General features: G+C 44.6%; 1 protein-coding gene across 1 annotated transcript in view; it reads left to right on the top strand.

Annotated features, from left to right (window-relative positions):
* KPNA6 (karyopherin subunit alpha 6) overlaps positions 1-15,764 on the top strand; it is a 39,622-nt gene extending 23,858 nt beyond the window's left edge. Inside the window, exons 4-14 of the mRNA XM_055137356.1 lie at positions 361-460; positions 1,868-1,962; positions 2,933-3,064; positions 5,298-5,386; positions 6,250-6,349; positions 6,821-6,984; positions 7,318-7,396; positions 8,057-8,182; positions 8,502-8,629; positions 9,682-9,860; positions 10,918-15,764. Of these exons, the coding sequence (XP_054993331.1) occupies positions 361-460; positions 1,868-1,962; positions 2,933-3,064; positions 5,298-5,386; positions 6,250-6,349; positions 6,821-6,984; positions 7,318-7,396; positions 8,057-8,182; positions 8,502-8,629; positions 9,682-9,860; positions 10,918-11,105 (1,380 nt within the window). The 3' untranslated portion in view covers positions 11,106-15,764. The remainder of the gene's footprint in view (positions 1-360; positions 461-1,867; positions 1,963-2,932; positions 3,065-5,297; positions 5,387-6,249; positions 6,350-6,820; positions 6,985-7,317; positions 7,397-8,056; positions 8,183-8,501; positions 8,630-9,681; positions 9,861-10,917) is intronic.
* Positions 15,765-20,926: the final 5,162 nt, after the last annotated feature.

Genomic DNA, 20,926 nt, shown 5'->3' with positions numbered 1-20,926 from the left:
ATCACTCTGGTCCCCAGGACTCACTTTTCAATGTCTCAGCATAAAGAAACCCAATATTAATCACTTTCTTTGGATCTGGTTTATGTTATGTCATTTTATTGTCCTTAAATCTTTTTTGGGGGGGGGGGTCACACCCGGCCATACACAGGGGTTACTCCTGTCTCATGCACTCAGGAATTACTCCTGGGGATGCTGGGAATCGAACCTGGGTTGGCCACGTGCAAGGTAAATGTCCTACCCGCTGTGCTCTCACTCTAGCCCCTTGTTGTCCTCAAGTCTTAAGAAAGCAGGACGATATGCTCATCTAAGGATATAAGACAGTGTTGGTTTGCAAAATATTGAAACTGTTTTATGTTCTAGGAAAGTGTGATAACAAGAGAGATGGTGGAGATGCTCTTTTCTGATGATGCTGACCTACAGTTAGCAACTACACAGAAATTCCGGAAACTGCTCTCCAAAGGTATAAAACCTGGTCTGCCCCAGAGAAGCTTTATGCAATCTAACTCCTTGTTTATTTTTAGCCAACCTCATCAACTACTCTTACTGTTCCTTTGCATGCATGTGTACACACACACACACACACACACACACACACACACACACACACACACACACACACCAGGAACTCATGTATATTAGACACAGAGTTCCCCCCTCCAACATTTTAAATCTTGCACTTTGTCCTACATATGCTGTTTTTTGCCCCATTATACTTAGTACCGAGTCAACTGTGAGGTACAGTTGCGTTTCAATCATACAATGACCGAGTACCTGTTCCTCCACCAGTGCCCATTTTCCACTGCCAATATCCCAGCATCCCTCCCACCACCATACCTAGTACCCTGTTAACATAATGTATATCTCTTACTGAGATGTAATCCCTATAAGAACAGAAACTTGATATGGGTATAACTGCTATACCCATAAGTTCTATACCTGTGTGTAGCACATAGTTCATGCCAATAAAAATTTTATATATTGGGTCTGAAAAGATGGTACAGTGGATAAGTGCTTACCTTGCACACAGCTGACTCAGTTTCAATCCCTGTATCCCGGATGCAGTACCCCAAGAACTATTGGTACTAATTCCTGAGTGCAAAAAACAAGCATATCCTCTGAACATCACCCGGAGTGGCCCCAAAACAAAAACAAAAAATTACAGAAAAATACTTTTTTAAAAACACTAATATTTAGCCCTGTAATGTGTCCACCTTGTTATAAATTCAGTCTCCCAAAAATAGGTCTTGCCTCAGTATATAGTAAGCAGTCTTTCTAGAGGAATCACACCTTTAGATTCTCAAGAACCACTCTGGCTTTGCTTGGGAGACCATGCAGCATGGGAGAGAGAACGCCAGGGGTCAGCATACAGTGCTTGCATATCCTCCAGCTTTTTGAGCCATCTCCCCAGCCCTAGAAGAGAAATGTTTAGGAGTTGCTCATCCCTTGGGTTTTCTTCTCTCTTTTTGTAGGTTCGTTCAGTAAGCCAGAATTTACTTTAATTAGGATTGCTCTCTCTCTCTCTCCCCCACCACCTCCTCCTCTCTTCCTCTCTCCCTCTCTCTCTTCCTCTCTCCCTCCTCTCCTCCCTCTCTCTCTTCTCTCTTCTTGTAGGTTCAGTAAGCCAAAATTTACTTGAATTAGGATTGGCTCTAGTCTCTCTCTCTCTCTCTCTCTCTCTCTCTCTCTCTCTCTCTCTCTCTCTCTCTCTCTCACACACACACACACACACACACACATACACATACACATACACATTCAGCTGTGCATAACGATGATGAGTATTTAGGAAGGATGTCAAACTGACTTCTTCCTGGTGAGTGAATCATCCAGAGCCCTCTCTTAACTTTTTCCTTTCTCTCTCTTCCAGAGCCTAGTCCTCCAATAGATGAAGTTATCAGCACTCCAGGAGTAGTGGATCGATTTGTGGAGTTTCTAAAGAGGAATGAGAATTGTACATTACAGGTGAGCCTACTGTAGAAGGGCACCAGTTGAAAGAACACCTTCCATTAAATTGCCCGTAGGAATTTCTACAGGCATACCTCTCCGGAAATAGGCAACTAATTTTTGAGGATATTTAAAGCAAGCAAACTAGTTGCCTCAGTGATGTTGACCCCAAGAGAGCCAAAAATCTTTCCGTAAGAGCCTTAACTGGAAAACTACCAGAATATGATAGACTGCTGATTTTGGAAGGCAGCTATGCTAACCACTATACAACCAATGCAATAATAGATTTTGTTGTTCTTGTTATGAATCAGATCTTTTCGTGGGGAGCAGGAAGGTAGGGAGAGCCCACTCCCAAGGATACTCAAGCTATTTCTGGCTCAAGTATATATACGTGTATATATATATATGTATATATATATATATATACACACACGTATATATACACACTCAAGGATACACAGCTATTTCTGGCTCTGTGCTCAGGAGTGACCTCTGGTGGTGCTCCATATGTGGTGCCAGGGATCGTACCAGGGTTGGCCGTATACAAGGCAAAAGCCTTAACCCCTGTACTATCTTTCTGTCCTGGTCCCCTTCTATTACAGTCTGACCCAGGGTGCTCATTTATCCTTTCTAGGCCTCTGATCAGAAATGGGTGATGATTTAATCCATTGTAATTTGCTAGAAGCTCAGCTGAAAGGGACTTTGAGAGATCCATTTCACTGTAATCCTGGTTTCAGAAATGAAGAAAGTGAAGCTCAGGAAATTCAGAGGTGACTTGCAAAGGACTCATGGGTGTGTGGTAGTGCAGGACTGGACCTGGGACCATTGGATACCATTTAAAGGGGGAAGAGGAAAAGTCTTGGTGTTTTGATTTGTTTTTTTTTTCCCTTTTAGTTAAGAGCAAGAGGCTTATTGCTCTGAACCAGCTGCTAGGCATGGTTGCTCTGTCTGGGATGATCATTTATTCGTGACTTAATCTTACTTTCAGTTTGAAGCTGCCTGGGCACTAACAAACATTGCTTCTGGAACCTCTCAACAAACCAAAATTGTCATTGAAGCAGGGGCTGTCCCCATTTTTATAGAGCTGCTTAACTCAGACTTCGAAGACGTACAAGAACAGGTAATTATATTGGGCTTAATGTGGGGAGGGTGGTCTCCCAAGCAGTGTTGAGGGACCACCTTGGCCAACCTGGTGACTCACGGATCATGCAGTGCTAAGAATCAAACTAAGGCCTTCCACATCCCAAGCATGTGCTATAATATAATTAACAGATTTTATATCTTGGTAAAACACTCTTTTATAACCTTGGAATTTTTGTAGTGGTGGGACTGTTTATTGTTACTAATTTTAAGCTTTTTGCAACACACCTGAATCTATACCTATGAGATGATTCAAAATTGAACTTTTAGATAACCTTAGGATGGGGACTTGGCATTAAAAGGACCAAAAGGATTTTGGACATGGAAATGTCAGCATCAACACCCTTCTCCAGCCCAGTCTCCCTAGGGGTGTTAGGGGTGCTGGAAATGTTACCATATTAGTGAACACCTTGATGTGTATTTGGTGAGTGGAACTTCTAGACTATTCCCACTCCTAGCCTGAGACCTCACCCTGTGCATCTCTTCCCTTTAGCTCTTCATACGTTACATTCATTATAGCAAACTAGTGAACGTAAGTCTTCTCCTGAATAAAATCTAGACCTAACCGTAGGGATTGTGGGAGTTTCTGGTTGTATAGTCAGTTAATGCCTCGTACTTAAAATGGGAGTATAAAATAGGGGCAGTACTATAGGACCAAGACCCTTTAACCTGTGGGGTCTTGACTAGTCTGACAGTATCAGAATTGAATTGTTGGATACACAGCTAGTGTCAGAGAATTAGAATGAGAGAAAACTCCATGCATTTGGCATCAGAGCTGATATTGAGGGGGGAAAAAAGCAGCATCCATTTTTCAGAACTATAGATCAGAGGTTGCCAGAGAGATCATATAACAGGGCAGGCTCTTACCTTGCACAAAGCCAACTCAGGTTCTATTCCTGGCATCCCAAACCTGCCAGGAGTAATCCCTGGGGGCCTACCAGTAGTGATCCCCTAGTACTGCTAGGTGTGACCCCAAAACAAAAAAATCTACAGTTCAAAAATGTTTTCATCAATTTTCAAGTGGCAGTAATAATTTTTCAGGTTTTTTATTGAATTGCTGAGATATACAGTTACAAAGTTGTTCATACATAGTTGTTCATGATTGAGTTTCAGTCACAGTGTTTTCAGCACCATCCCTCCACGAGTATACATTTCCCACCACCAGAGTTCCCAGTTCCCCCGCCCCCCTCCTCCCACCCTCCAGCCTGCCTTTAATGGCAGACACTTTTTGTCCTTTTTTCTCCCCTCTTTTAGGCACTGGTTTTGCAATACTGTTACTGAAAGGGTATCATGCATATCATTTTACCTCCTTTCAGCACGCAGAGCTTGTCCAGAGTGATTATTTCCCAACTATCATTGTCATAGTGGTCCCTTCTCTGTCCCAAATGCACTTTCCCTCACCCCACCACCCTTTTCTGTGGCAAGCTTCCTGCCATGGATCAGTCCTGGCTTCATTTCTTTTTTTTTTTTTCTCTTTGGGTCACACCCAGCGATGCACAGGGATTAACTCCTGGCTCTGCACTCATGAATAACTCCTGGTGATGCTCAGGGGAATAACTCCTGGTGATGCTCAGGGGAACATGTGGGATGCCGGGTCAGTTGCGTGCAAGGCAAATTGTGCCCAAGGAGGTGCTTGGGGAACCATATGGGATGCTGGGAACCAATGCCGGGTCTGCCGCGTGCAAGGCAAACACACTACCGCTATGCTATCATTCCAGCCCCTGGCTCTCATTTCTGTTGTTTTTTTCTGTTTCCTGTTTTTTGTTGTTTTTTTTTTTTCTTTTCTTTTTGGGTCACATCCGGCAATGCTCAAGGGTTATTCCTGGCTCTGCACTCAGGAATTACTCCTAGTGATGCTTGGGGGACCATATGGGATGCCAGGGATCGAATTTAGGTCGACTGCATGCAGAGCAAACGTCCTACCCACTGTGTTTTCGCTACATCCCCAATTTCTCTTTTTTGATGGGTATGGACAGGAAGGTCTTAATTTACCTCCTGTTGTAGTATAGATCTCTGTTCCCTGCACACCAAGTACTCAGGAGAAAACGTCCTCATAGGGCAAGTACTCGATAAGGATAGCAACGTGGAAGGTACCTGAGCGTGTCTTAGGCCTTTATTTGGTTTTTGTCCTGATAACTGGTGGGTGCTCCTTCTGTGAAATGTTCACTCAAGCCACAAGGTCTGTGTTTACAGTTTCATCATCCCCTTTTCAGGCAGTCTGGGCACTGGGAAACATAGCTGGAGACAGCTCCGTTTGCCGAGATTACGTCTTGAACTGTTCCATCCTTAATCCTTTGTTAACGTGAGTAACTATGAACCTTACCTGGACACCTGTAGTGTATGACAGGTCTTTCCAGGACAACTTAACATAAGATACTGAGTATAAATACAAAAACACTAAAGGTGCATTCTGCTTGCCAAAAGAAATGTAGGTATCTTTTGAGAATAGGGTTGTGCCTCTAATTGTGCCCAAGGAGAATCAGCTTCTCCACTGAATGTGTTGATTTGCTATGGGTTTTTGCATTGTGTAAGAGGAAAACTGTTAAGCCACAGATGAAAAAAATCTGGGAAGGCTCATCTCTTCTTTCAGACCTTTAAAGCTGCATCTGAACCAAAACAGGTGATTGAATTGCACTCTAAAGACTATGATATCAAGATCTGAGATGTGGCTCAGTGTAAAACACTTGCCTTGCATGAGTGAGGCCTTGGGTTCAGTCTCTGGCACCACAGGATATAAAGAAAGACCAAAATCTCATAGGCTACCATTAAAAATCTTTTGATTCCTTCATAGAAAAATCATTCAATTTTTCATGTCTAGACTCTTGACCTACATGAGATCTTCTGCTTTTATCTCCAAGAAGGAGCCTTATTTAAAACTTGTGATCACTATTAGGAGTACTGTATGGCTTATCTTTAAAGTTCTGCAGCTTGTTTAAGATCCATGTCCTAATTGGCCATGTCGGCAACTAGTCACACATGGATCTTATCCTTTGTGAAGATCTAGGACAACCTGAGGGCCCAAATATAACATAGGTTTGCAGACAGAAATAAACAAGTGAGGCTGATAGAATCTTAGATCTGTTGAGTTTGCTCTTGGAGGTTCTGTGGCAACAACCCAATCAAGGCTATCGTTGTTTAGAATCTGACTGTCTTGTTTCCTTTCAGACTCCTTACCAAGTCCACACGACTGACAATGACGCGGAATGCAGTCTGGGCCCTGTCAAACCTCTGCCGAGGGAAGAATCCACCCCCTGAGTTTGCAAAGGTGAGAGATCTGTTTCCTGTTTCCTGTATAAGAGCAGATTCCTTCATGCGCAGGAATTTTTGGTTTTGTTGTTGTTTTGCTTCTCACCCAGAGATGCACAGGGGTTACTCCTGGCTTTTGCACTCAGGAATTACTCCTGGAGGTGCTTGGGGAACCATATGGGATGCTGGGAACCAATGCCGGGTCTGCCGCGTGCAAGGCAAACACACTACCTGCTATGCTATTGGTCCAGCCCATGTGCAGGAATTTTTATTGGGAAGTTTCGGGGGGTCTCAATTCATGGGAAACCTAAAAAAGTAATTGTCATAGGTAGATTAGTATGCTTGGATGGTAAAATGAAAGAGATAGGTCTGTTTAATGAAGTGAAGAACACTGTAGGCATGCTTATGGGGGCAAAGGGGTCACAGTGTCAGAATGAGTGGTAAACTGGAGTCCTGTTCCCCTGTAAGTGATTTCCACTCCTTTCAACAGGTCTCCCCTTGTTTGCCTGTGCTATCTCGCCTACTCTTCAGCAGTGACTCAGACTTGCTGGCAGATGCTTGCTGGGCCCTTTCTTATCTGTCTGATGGCCCCAACGAGAAGATCCAGGCAGTCATAGACTCTGGAGTATGCCGGAGATTGGTGGAACTATTAATGTGAGTTGTCTCAGAGTACAGATTCCCCATGCTACTCCAAGCCTAAAGAACTGCAGTGAGTTACCTACCTAAAGGTCTTGGAGCCATAAGAGAATGCCAGTGTTGGTGGTTGGTCCGCTGGCCCTCTACTGATCAAATCTACTTTTTTTTTGCCATGCTCAATGGTAATTAGGCTTACTCCTGGCTCTGTGCTCAGGAATTATTTCTGGCAGTGCTGAGGGGACCATATGGGATGCCTTGTGATAAAACCTGGCTCAGCTGCATGCAAGGCAAGCACCCTAATGGCTGTAATCTGGCTCTGGCCCCACGATCAGATCATCTTTTTCTCTGTAGGCACAATGATTACAAAGTGGCCTCTCCAGCCCTGAGAGCTGTGGGAAACATCGTCACTGGGGATGACATCCAGACCCAGGTAAGAAGGATAGGTAAATTCCATAGACAAAACCTTTTCCCGCCAACGGCTTCAGTTCTGATAGGAGGAATCATGGTCTAAAAGAGAAAGTTTGGGCTTAAGTGAAAAATTTCAGTTCTGTCTAGAATATAATCCTGGGCAATTTGATTGTTTTAATTTCTTCTATACATTGGGAACTGATCATCACCCGCTTGGGGCTTAATTGTTAACAGTTCTGAGTTCGTTTAGAATACTTAGAGCTATGGACTTCATCCCTGCTCTAGCCCTTTAAGACATGGACACTAATTTCTGTTAATCACACCTCCTGTGAAGGCACAGTAAACAGGGTGTCTGTGCAAAGGCTGGAAATAGGAGTCCTGACTAGTTGGCATGAATCTGTGGGAGAATGCCTTACCCGCTCTATTATCATTCTAGCCCTCAGCCCCCAAATTTTTAATTTTGATTTTAAAATTCATCTGATTTTTGTTACTTGTGCTTCAGGTGTTCTAGATCCTTTTTCTTATCCCTCCCCCTTCCCACAGCTGTGCTCAGGGATTGCTTCTTACTCTGTGCTCAGGGACTGCCCCTAGCGAATGCTTGGGGAACCATATGTGTTGCTGGGACTCGAACCCAGGTCAGCTACATATGAGGCAAGCACCTCACCCACTGTACTCTCTCTAGGTCATTCTTAACTGCTCGGCTCTCCCTTGCCTCCTCCACTTGCTGAGCAGTCCCAAGGAGTCCATCCGGAAGGAAGCGTGCTGGACCATTTCAAATATTACTGCTGGCAACAGAGCTCAGATACAGGTAGAACAACCTGAAGTCAAATCTTGGTGGGAATAGGGCAACAGATTTGAAGGCATGGGAGCATAAGAGATTTGGGGGTGTTTGCTTTTAGGAAAAAGGAATGTGTTTTCATTTAGAAATTGGGGTCATTTACTGGTCAAAGATTCTGTGTATGGCAAGTCAGGTTCCTCTGAGTCAGGCCCCTCACCAAAACGGTAAGAACACAGAATTCTCCTAAAGGGCAGATACCTGAATCTTAGTTAACTTGTGGGCTGGCTTTGCTTTCTCTGGAAGTGACCTGCTTTCTCCCCCTCCTCTAATCCCCAAAATCTTCTCTCAGGCTGTCATAGATGCAAATATCTTCCCTGTGTTGATTGAAATCCTTCAGAAAGCAGAGTTCCGTACAAGGAAAGAAGCAGCATGGGCCATCACAAATGCCACATCAGGAGGAACCCCTGAGCAAATCAGGTATCAGATTTTTTCCCACTGTCCAGTAATGTGTTTTGCCTTCATTAGATAAGTTTGAAGTTGTTTTTTTAGGTTAGTTCTACCGTCCAACCACAGTCGAGTTTTACTGTTTCGTTGCTAGAGTGACATTGGAAACTGCAGTAGATGCCAGTAGACCATGTGCCTCTCATGTGTTCTGGAAAATAACAACCTATGACACAGACACTCTTCTTGCCTCTGTCCTACCCACCAGAGAATTTAAGTCTGTAATTCTTAGCTAGCCATACAAATGAAGGAGAACCATGCTGTAGCTCCATCCAAACAGCTTCCTGAGAAGTCATTTGTGGGTAAATGATGCTTAGGAAGGAGCACATAGAATGCTCTAATGTGTTTATGTTCACTGGTCTTAGTTATCCATCAGTGTGAGTAGGAGTGGAATTGGGCAAGTTTGTTGTTTACTCTAATCTGTAACTCTGAGGGGATGAGGTATTAGTATATGTGAAGCCTTAAGAGTCAGGAGATAGCCACTGAGTTCATCTTTGAAGGAGGCATACAGGTTGTAAAAAGCCTTCCGTCCTTTCTTCGGAGTGTGTCTACATCTTTTGTGGTGATTGAGGGGTGTCCTCTCTAGTGGTGCTGAGGAGGCCCTATGGTGCCAAGGACTGGACCGAGGGCCCTCTGCCTGCCAGCCCATCAAGCTGTACCTGGCCTATAAAAGGCCTGGTGAAATGGAAAAAAGGTACAAAAATCTGAAGACTATAACCAGTTTGACTAAAAAGGTAATTATCTGTCATACCTTTAGAGCTGAACTGTAAGAATTTTTAAGCAGGGAAATGATGTGTTTAGAGTGGCAGTATTGCAGCAAGAAAACATTAGCATCAAGGAGGAATCTAATGCAGCTTTCCATCTACAAATGAGTCGGTGGCCAGTACTGTTGAAAGGATGTAGAATTTAAGCTAAAAGATGGGTGGGTATGGAGGCCCTGGGCATTGCTGAGAGTAGATAGTAAGAGGGAGATTTACAAGCCCTACAAGCATCTGCCTAACAACCTCTTGCCTGGTTTCTGATCTCAGATACCTGGTCTCACTGGGCTGCATCAAACCCCTCTGTGACCTGCTGACTGTGATGGATTCAAAGATAGTGCAAGTAGCCCTCAATGGATTGGAGAACATTCTTCGGCTTGGCGAGCAAGAAGGCAAGCGCAGTGGCTCAGGGGTCAATCCCTACTGTGGCCTCATTGAGGAAGCCTACGGTATGTCCTTCTCTCCAGCCTTGTCTCTGCCTTAGTAGAAAGGTTCTTTGACCTTTTCTTTTTAAATAGTGCCAGTTTGAAGCCAGGGCCTCTTATACACAAGGCAGGTGCTCTGCCCCAGAGTTACATTCCCAGCATGACAGTCCTGGGGGCTACAGGCCGCCAAATGATATGCTTATGTGAGGACCTTTGGGAAAGGCATCCAGGTGCTTTCTGGGGATCAAAGTGGGTGGGCTCCATGCGAGGTGAGTGCCGTAACCGCTGTACTATATCTCAGGTCTAGTTCCTTCACTAAAGATCCATTGGTTATTTCTCTTTCGGATAGGATCTACCCATTAAGTAGGAAGTAGGTAAGCTACAAATGTGAAAATAGAGATCCAGAACTGATAATAGAACCATGCAGCTAAGTTTCTGGCACATTCCAGTAAGCGTGCTCAATGGGCTCTGACTCATTACTGAAAGATTCTGAGAGTCTAATGATTTGCTCATATTATAAAGGTAGTTAAAAATGGAATTAGGACTGGAACCTCTCTGGTTTGTAGCTGACATTTTAGTCTTTTTCCTTTTGTTATATATTTTATAAATATGTTGACACTCCTTCAGAGCGAGTAGATCTGACAGTAGTACTTATTTATAAAGACCAGCATACCGGGGCTGGAGCGATAGCACAGCAGGTAGGGCGTTTGCCTTGCACTCGGCCGACCCGGGTTCTAATCCCAGCATCCCATATGGTCCCCTGAGCACCGCCAGTAGTAATTCCTGAGTGAAGAGCCAGGAGTAACCCAAAAAAAAAAAAATAAAGACCAGCATACCTCTGGAAAAGTAAAGCGGGGGCCAGAGAGGTAGTACAGCGGGTAGGGCACTTATCTTTAACACGGCTGACCCAGATTCAATCCCATATGGTCCTCTAAGCCCACCAGGAGTGATCCCCGAGTACCACAGAGTATGGCCAAAAAAAAAAAAAAAACCCGAAAAAGAAAAGCAGGCAAATATTACTTGGACCCATAGGAAAGCACTCAAATTTTATTTTTTCTTTCCTTGATTTCTGCTACCATAGGCTTGGATAAAATTGAGTTTCTCCAGAGCCATGAGAATCAAGAAATCTACCAGAAGGCATTTGACCTTATTGAGCACTATTTTGGTGTAGAAGATGATGATAGCAGCTTGGCTCCCCAAGTGGATGAAACGCAACAACAGTTCATCTTCCAGCAGCCTGAGGCCCCCATGGAGGGCTTCCAGCTATAATATCTGCCTCCAGGGAGGGGAGGGGATGGGAAGCACCACCAACCAGCGGAAAAGCAGCCCTCTGGTGGGCGGGAAGCCAGACCCCCCACCACTAGCCACCACACACCTCTGCTGCCCTGGAAGACTGTGCTCTTCAACCTGCTCCACCCCCTTCCCTGGAGGGAGCGCCCTCTGGACAGACAGAACCATCTGAGGCTCACTTTTGGGTTTTGTGACAAGAAGGGGACGTGTTGGGTTTTTCTTCCTTACACTATATTTTGGCTGCACACATGTCTTTAACCCAGGAGCCCAGGGGTAGACAAAGGAGGACTGAGGTAATCAATTTTGCACCTTTTTTTTTTTTCTTTAGTGGTGACTGACTTCCTTTATATCTTCCTTCATCCCAGTCCTCTGCCCTGATCTGTGTAACTCTTATCTTGGGTACTTGAGCAGATGGAATATTCCAGAGGTGGGAGGGGCGGGAAGGGAGAGGAGAAATCCAAAACAAAGTGTTCTTGCTCTGACAGAATATTAATCTTGTATGCTTGGATTGAGTTATTTAATTTTTTTCTTTTGCACATTTTTCTTGTATTAAGACTGCTCTTTCCAAGAGCCATGCGTTCCTGGTTTTAGGAATCCCAGCTGCCAGCATTGTCTGGGACTAGAGGTGGAGGGTAGAGGCTATTGTGAGACAAATGCCTTTTCCTCCCTCTGCCCAGAGCTCTCTAGTTAGGGGCAAGTACACCAGTGGGAGTGGAGGGGAGGAGCACAGGCCTTCACACAGGGCTTCCCATGTGTCGCTACTGATCCCATGTTTCCTACTCACCTTCCAATGGTGCGACCCAACTTTATTTGTTTACTTGAAAATTCCCCTCAGAGTTGAATGAACCTCTGAGGTCGCTGTATTTTCTCCTAAACCTGAGATGGGGGGCTGTGGTCCTTCCTTTCTCAGGAGGAGAAAGTCCTTGCTCTGGTGACCCATAAGTTACAGAGGAGGTGAGAGTGAGTGTCATGTATTGGGATAGCCAGAGATCCCTGCCTTTGGCCTTTCTTCTTCTTCCTCTTCCATAGTTGGATCATGTATATTTTACTTCCAAAGGAGAGAATGTCCAAAAAAAGTTCTGTATTTTTTTATATTCTATATATTAGGTAGATCAATCTTAATTGGTCTCAAGAGGAAGAGCTGTCTGTAATTTCTGTAAGCAGGATACTATGAGGAAGACCAAAAAGAGATGTGGAAGCTTCCTTGCTCAGGAAGCCTTTTTCTCTGTGCTTGGGTACTGGGCTGCCACGTAGGACCAACTTTTCACTCTGGAACCTATATATATAGCAGGCCGGTCTGATCTCATTTTCCCAGCACCTGAAGGAGCAAGGATGGCCCCAAGGCCTGGTGAAATCTGTCACTCTATTCCTTCCTGCTTAGCATCCTTACATCTGGAAACCCAGAAAGCAGTCTGCCTTCTCAGATTCAGTCTCAGACTCTCATGCACATAGATGATCACATGGCTGTCTATCCTGTTATCACCGAAACTCAGCCCCCTCAGTACTTCCATGAGAGTTTCTGGTGTCTTCCCTATTGGGGGGTTCCTTATTCCTGGTTTGGGTTTTGCACTTCCTTATAACAGTTATAATTCTGATCCCTTCTCTTGAGTAAAGCTAGTACAGGGCCTCTTTGGCTTGCCTATGGATTACATAGGATAGTAAGCCTAGTTTGTAGGGAGTGAATTGGAGAAAGCAGTCAGGTAAGTATAGGACAACTGTGGCACTAAAGGCACAATTTGCCCTTCAGCTGTTTCCCTACAGTGGTCCATGAGTGCTAAGCTATGCTTTTCCTCCAGAAACAGTGCCATTCTTGCTTGCATTCCAGTGCATCACCTCAGGCTCAGGTAAAATTCAGGCCTCTCTGCTTACAGACATAAAAGTTGGGTGCTCACTCCTGGCCATTGGTATTGATTTTGCCCTCTCCTTCTAATGTTTAGATCCAACTCCAGAGCTGTTTCCTAAGGAAGGTGGTTTGGGGCTAGTGATTATCACTGAAGTGCCACATCAATGCTAAATCACCTCAGTGAATCTGGTGCCATTCTTTCCCTAAGGAACAATTGACCAACGCAATCCCCCAGGGAGGCCTGGGGCTGGGCTCTTTCACTTGGCTCTTGATTTCATTACAAAACCATTCCCTCCCACCCCTGTTTTTGTTTGAAGGGCAGAATACTTTAGTCGGGTCTACTTTCTACATCTTAAAGCAATAGTCCGTGAAATTGGCGCTAAATTCCTGTGAGACCTACATATCCTGCTTCCTTGCCATTCTGTTCCTCTGAAATTCCATTCCCTTCAGGTCTGGCCCTGTGCCATGTGGGAGACGTTAGATCATCTGGCTGCTGCTTAGTCAGTCTTCTCCAAGTACTTCAAGGGCAAAGTCTTCCAAGACGTGACTTGAGGATAGATTTCTCATCAGAAAAAAAAAGGTCTCCAGGAACTTTTCTTGATGTCTTCCCTAGACTATTTTCCATTATCTTCTTCTAACCGCCCCCACCCCCTCCAGCCCAACGCATCCCTCCCAAATCCCCCCTTTCAGTCAACAAGTGAAATTCTTCCAGCCCAGAGAGGCTGTTACATCATCACTTGTGTTTTCTCATGTCCTTAGGCCATTTGGGAAGCAAAATATTCTTTAGCCCAGACTTCACTGGCATCTTCATGGACTGCCCCATTTGGACTCCAGACCTTGGTCTGGGTGAGACTTCCTGGTAGATTTCTGAATAATGGTTGATGCAGGGATGCAGAAGGCTTCTAGCCTACTACAGAGAATAGCCGATAAGATTAAAATTTGGGACTCTTTACTCATTTAAAGACCTCTCTGGTGGAGGCATTTAGGTGTAGATAAAGGGGACATGAGCCTATGAAAAAAAAAAAAAACTAAAGTGTTCAACTGTTTTGAATATTTATCGCCAACCCCTTCTGGGTATCTCGCCCAATTGTCTTCCCTGCTACTATTGGTCTCTGATCTTAGAAGCTCGCCTTCAATTCCCAGCTCTCTTCAGTAATTTCAACTTTCTGGTAGAACTGCATCGGTTCCACCTCAGGTGGTTATTGAGTTCCTCTAACTCAAAACGTGGACATGAATGACTTTCCAAGAACAGGTGTTGCAACCTCAGTTTTCAGGGACTTTTGACCTCTCTTACCTGGAATGTTGATACCTACACTCTGTCACAGAAGACACCTCATGTCTACCTACCTTCACTCCCCCTTATATCTGAGAATTACCCATTGCTAGCCGACTAGATGAAAGCCTAGCAGTACTCCTCTTTACATCCTACATATGCCTCTCTTTGAAAATCCCAACTCATTTTCCATACCTTTCCCCCTAGGCTTGTTCAGCGTGGGTATTCCTCAGTTCTCAATCTCATTGGAAGGCAAAGAGCCAGATTCTACAGTGACTCCGTAGGGAGAATATGGCTGGGGTCTCAGGAATATGTGTGCCCATCTGCCTCTCTAGCAGGGTGTAAAGGGTGCGTGGCGCAGTGCGCCAAGATTATAGGAAATGTTTGTGACAGTAGAAACATCTTCCACTTAGGACCGCACTAGAAGAAAGTGAATGTGAGACAGAAATTATTCAGAGTAGCATTCTTCTACAACTGTTATAGTATTGCACATCTCATCCATTTTTTCCTGTGTCTTAAATTTTGGATTCTTTTAAGCCAACAAATTAGAAACTTGGCCCTACAGGGATCCATGTGGTAGACACTAGCTGCTCTTTGGCCAAGGCCTCCATAAATCAGTCATCCCATAATCTAGCCCCACCCCCACACCATGGCAAGGGACAAATTTGAGGTCAATACCAACTAGATGTGAATTAAAGCTGTTCTTTTTTTCCTCTAAGGGCATTTTTCAAGAAGCCTATGCTATGTGTAGAACCAAAACTGGGTGGGAAGCAGGATTAAGTTTTGGACTCAGAACACCCCAGGAGAAAGGTTTGTGGAGCATGTGACAAAGGGCTTCAGTGGGTTTGGGCCTACCTCACTACTTCCAGGCCAGCCTGACTGCTTATGTCCATATTAGCACATACCTGAACCCCTCTGCTGAAGGCTAACCCTGCTCACCTAGGCAGATCAGATCTTTGGGCCATGGATTTTAGTCAGAGAAAACTGCCTTGCTCTGGGAGGCAGTGAAGGAAGTCGGTGTGCAGATCCTGAAACTGGCAGGAAACTGACTCAGTGACTTCCTTAAAAAGTTGGCCTCTAAGCCAACTCTCAGACCCTGACATTGGGCATTGGCCTCTTGCCAGCTCTTTTGGGAACTACCTTGACTGAATAAGCAAAGTGTATGGGTCCCTGCCACTCAAAACAGATCATATGTCTTGAGGGCAAGAACAGCTTGGGTTCTCAGCTACAGACCTTAGGAAAGTGACTCAAATCCTTTTCCTCACTGGTTTTTCTTTTCGAGTTCATTTGCTTTTAGTTTTCCAAAAACTAAAACTCTGGCTATTTTCCATGTTCTCAGGGCCCCTGGGTAGACAGACAAAGCTTGATGATTTCAGAGAAAATATAGGCCAAGAAACCGTGGCATTGAGTGTGCTGAGTCCAAACAAATGATATTTATATACACATCCAAATTTGAAGAGAAAGTGTATTTCTTTAGGTTTTAAACACTGTAATAGATAATAAAGCAGAAATAAAAACCTGTTGCAAAGTTCTAAATTCTCTTCTTTGAAGTTATCCTGGACTGAATTTTTTAGATATGAATGGGGTATGATTCAAGTGTCTAAACTTAAAACCTAAGAGGCTGGAGAGAGTACAGCGGGGTAGGGTGCTTGCTTGCCTTGCATGCAGTGACCTGGGTTTGATCCCTGGCACCCCATATGGTCCCCTGAGCACCACCAGGAGTTATTCCTGGATGCAGTCAGGAATAAGTTCTGAGCACTGCCAAGTGCCCACCCCCCAAAAAAATAATAAATGTACGTATGTATGTGTATATATACTATGTATGTGTATATATACACATACATGTATGACATATTTAGGGGAACCAGAGAAATAGTTCAGGAGTTAAGGTGCTTGCTTTGCACACAGCTGAATTTAAAGTGTACATTTTGCTAATGTTGGCCTGTGTGTTGTATGTGGCCTGTGCCTGTATGTTGTATGATAAAATCACCCCCACACCCATCTTGGTGAATATATCACCTCTAAACACTTCATTGAGTCCCTTGACACTTCCCACCCCAACCCAAGCAACTATTGGTGTGCATTCTATCATAATATATTTTGCATTTCCTGAAGTTTCTCCAAGTTTTTTTAAAGTTTTTCTTTGGTTTTGATACCACACTTGGCGGTGCTCATGGGACCGTGTGGTATGAGGCGTTAAATCTCAGCCTCCAGGGTTTGCATGCACTCCAACCTATTGAGCTCTCTGGCTCAGGGAGTGTAACGTTTTCTCTCTGATGTCACATACTGCAAACTGCTCTGTTCAGTTTAGATCAATTCCAAAGCCAGAGATTATAGGGCCAGACAGAGGGCTCCAAGACCTGGAGCACACACATGCTTTGCATGTAGAAGACCTAAGTTGATTCATGGCATAACCTAGGCCCTCCAAGCACAGCCAAGTGTTTGCATCATCAGCCCTTTGCATCAACCAGTGTTGTCCAAAAACAAAAGAGCAAAACGCAAAACTTTTGGGTTACAAAAGTTCATGCAATCCAAAAGAAGGCTAAATACTGGGTCAAGAGACCCAACTTTGAATTAGTTACCATATAGGATGTTGGGGGTTGAAGCCATATAGGGTCGGCCATGTGCAAAACAAACACCCTACCTCTCTATCTCTGGCCCTTTGAGCCTCAACTACTAGAATATTTTCAAGGAAAAAGAGTTGCAAAATCTGCTCTATTTCATCACAGTCCTCTCCATTTGTAATTGTTTCCCTGTCTCTGGCAGATGCTACTGTTGACAGTACTTTTTATCCTCCCCTTGACATCCCTGGTTTTTTTTTGTTCCACCCCGCCCCTGGTTGTTGGCAGTAATTTTGCTACATGCATTGCACAGTATGGTTCACAACCTTCTTGAATCCTATGATCCTTAAAACTGACCAATTAAGGGGCTGGAGCGATATCACAGCGGGTAGGGCTTTTGCCTCGCACGCGGCCGACTCAGGTTCAATTCCCAGCATCCCATATGGTCCCCTGAGCACCTCCAGGGGTAATTCCTGAGTGCACAGCCAGGATGACCCCTGTGCATCTCGGGGTTTGACCCAAAAAGAAAAAAAAGCTGACCAATGAAAACCCTCTGCCTGGGGCTGGAGCAATAGCATAGCTGGTAGGGCGTTTGCCTTGCACGCGGCCGACCCAGGTTCGATTCCCAGCATCCCATATGGTTCCCTGAGCACTGCCAGGAGTAATTCCTGAGTGCATGAGCCAGGAGTAACCCCTGTAAAACGCCGGGTGTGACCCAAAAAGGAAAACCCTCTGCCTGAGGCCAGAGAGATAGTAAATCAGGTAAGGTGGTTGTCTTGCATGTGGCTGTAGCTGCATCTGACCCTGAATTGGATGCCAGCATCTGGTCCCCCTGGTAAAGGTGTTTTCCAAACCTGCCCCCAGCCCCCTCCTTTTTTTTTGGCAGTCTTGAGGCCTAGCTCAAAGGGCACTTCTGAGCTTTCTCAGCTCTAGCAGAGCATCTTAGTTCACTAGATCTGGATAATTCTATCAGCATTAACCCAGGATGTTAATGCAGATAGAATTAACCCAAGGTATTGACAATATCTGCTTAAACTTGGGGAAACAGCACAGGAACTAAGGCTCTTACCTTGCATATGACTGATACTGGTTTGATCCCCAGAACCATGTATGGTCTCTTGAACGCTACCAGGAGTGGCCTCTGAGCAGTACTGGGTATGACTTCAAACCCCAAAACAAACAAAAGAATCAGTTAACATTTCAAGATTTGTTGGCAAGATCCTCTAGTCCTGAAGTCTTACATGAGTGGGAACAGAAAAGACAGTTTATGTGGACAGAGCATTCATTATATCATACAGCGGGTTAGGTGCTTACCTTGGATGTGGTCAACCCTGGTTCAATCCCCAGTGTCCTGTAAGGTCCCTCAAGCACTGTCAGGAATAATTTCTGAGTGCAGGGCCAGGAATAAGCCCTGAGCATCGATGGGTGTGCCTCCACTTCCACCACAAGAAAAAGTTTTATTTTATTGCAACGTTTTTGGAGGGTTTTGGGGGCACACATGATGGTGCTCAGGGGATCATGTGCCAGGCATTGGTATATATATATATATATATATATATATAGCAGATCCAAGTTTTATTGAGCCGTACCTGGTGGTGCTCAGGGTTAATACCTGAGCACAGAATCAGGAGTAATTCTCCCGGTTTATTCTCCTGAATTACTCCTGGTTCTGCACTCGAGTAATTTCTAGTTTGCACTCAGGAATTACCCCTGGTGGTAATGGTAATTACCCCTGGTGGTAAATGGGGGCCATGTGCTTTGTGCCCAGGATCACTCTTGGGAGTACTTGAGGGACTGTATGTTGTGCTGGATGGGCCACAATGCAAGGTAAGCACCTAAACCTCCACTACGTCGACAAGGGCATTTTTTTTGTTTTTGTTTTGTTTTGTTTTAATTTTTTTTTTATTTTATCACCATGTGGAAAGTTACAAAGTTCTCAGGTTTATGTCTCAGTTATACCATATTCAAACACCATCCCTTCACCAGTGCCCATATTTGTATAACTGATGAATTTCACTTCATTTTCTCTTCACCTTGATTACGTTCCATATTTCAACACGAAACTCACTATTGTTGTGGGAGTTATACCGACAAGGGCATTTTTTAAATTAATTTTTATTAAAAGCACCATGATTTACAAAGTTGTTCATTATATACTTGTTTCAAGCATTTAGTGTTCCAACACCACCATTGTGACATTTCCTTCACCAATATTCCCAGTTTTCCTCCCAATCCCAATGCTTAAGGTACATAACAAATTTATTTTATATTGCTTATTGGGGCTGGAGCGATAGCACAGCGGTTGGGCTTTTGCCTTTCATGCTGCTGACCCACGTTCGGTTCCTCCGCCCCTCTCCGAGAGCCCGGCAACCTTCTGAGAGTATCAAGCCCGAGAGGCAGAGCCTGGCAAGCTGCCCGTGCATATTGGATATGCCAAAAACAGTAACAAAAAGTCTCTCAATGAGAGACATTACTGGTGCCCGCTCGAACAAATCGATGAGCAACAGGATGACGGTGGTAACAGTGATTGCTTATTGACAAGGGTATTTTTTCATCAGATTAATTTTTGGCAGTGCTGGGACTGGAACCCAGAACCTCATTCATACTAGGTAAATTCTGGGGCTAGAGCAATAGCACAGCAGGTAGGGTGTTTGCCTTGCACGCGGCCGACCCGGGTTCAATTCCCAGCATCCCATATGGTCCCCTGAGCACTGCCAGGGGTGATTCCTGAGTGCAGAGCCAGGAGTGACCCCTGTGCATTGCCAGGTGTGACCCAAAAAGAAAAAGAAAATAAAACCATACTAGGTAAATGCTCTACCATGAGCCATATCCCAGGCCATGGACAAGTTTTTTGTTTTGTTTTGAGGTCACACCTGTCAATGCTCAAGGCTTACTCCTGGCTCTACACAAAGGAATCACTTCTGATGGTGCTCCTGGGACCATATGGAATGGAATGTCGGGATCTAGCCCAGGCAAATGTTTTTGTTCTTTTTTCCTCACTTTTCTATTACCTTCAGGCAACGGGATAAAAAAGTGTGATCTGGAGGAGCCAGAGAGATAGTACAAGTGGGTAAGGCACTTTCCTTGCATGTAGCCTACCTGGGTGCAATTTCTGGCACTCATATGGTTTGCAGAGCACCCCCAGGAATGATCCATGAGCACAGAACTAAGAGTAATCTGTGAACACAGCTGGGTGTGCCACTGTGCCTCCCCACAAAAGGTGATTTTACCCTGGGAGAAACACTTTGATCATTTTTTTCATTCATTGTTTATTTTTAAATGTAGGAGTACTGCTATTTATTCAGCCACTGATTAAGCTTGGTTAATTTTTTTAATTCTTTTTGTTGGGGAAGGGCCACATCCGGCTGTGCTCATTGCTTACTCCTGGCTCTGTGCTCATTCTTTGACGGCTAGCTGTACCATCTCTCTGGTTCCCACATTTTAGCTTTTGTTTTGTTTTGTTTTGAGACCACATCTGTCTCTGCACTCAGGGGTCTCTCCTGAGGTACTCAGAGACCAAAGATGGAACCCAGGTCAGCGGTGTGCAAGGGAAGGACCCTACCCACTGTACTATCTCTTCGGCCCCACATTTTGGCTTTTTAAGCTCAGTGCAGTTGGGATTTTGTAGAAAAAAAGGAAAGGAAGAAAGAAAGAAAGAAAGAAAGAAAGAAAGAAAGAAAGAAAGAAAGAAAGAAAGAAAGGAAGGAAGGAAGGAAGGAAGGAAGGAAGAAAGAAAGAAAGAAAGAAAGAAAGAAAGAAAGAAAGAAAGAAAGAAAGAAAGAAAGAAAGAAAGAAAAAGAAAGAAAGAAAGAAAAAGAAAGCCGAGAATCTGCTTGAGCTAAACTCAAGCCTTCCAAAGCGGGCCCCGAGGAGCCAGAAAACAAACAAGACATGGTAAAACAAACACAAAGGCTCCTGATCAATTCGGAAACCGAGTCAATTGCCTGCCTGATCAACGAGAGAGGCGTGGCCAGCCTCTCCGCAAAAGTGGGTGAAGTAATCCCGGCACCCGGCGAGTCCTGATCCGTGCTCTGCAGCACCCAGGTGAACCCTGGCCACAGCGGGCGAAGGGGACGGCGGGAGGGGCGGGGAAGGAGGGGCGGCCGACGCCGGCTTGGCACTG

The sequence above is a fragment of the Sorex araneus genome, chromosome 5 (assembly GCF_027595985.1).
Source record: "Sorex araneus isolate mSorAra2 chromosome 5, mSorAra2.pri, whole genome shotgun sequence".
NCBI lineage: Eukaryota > Metazoa > Chordata > Mammalia > Eulipotyphla > Soricidae > Sorex > Sorex araneus.
Note: the sequence above shows the minus strand (reverse complement) of the source record. Positions and strands in the feature narration are given on the sequence as shown.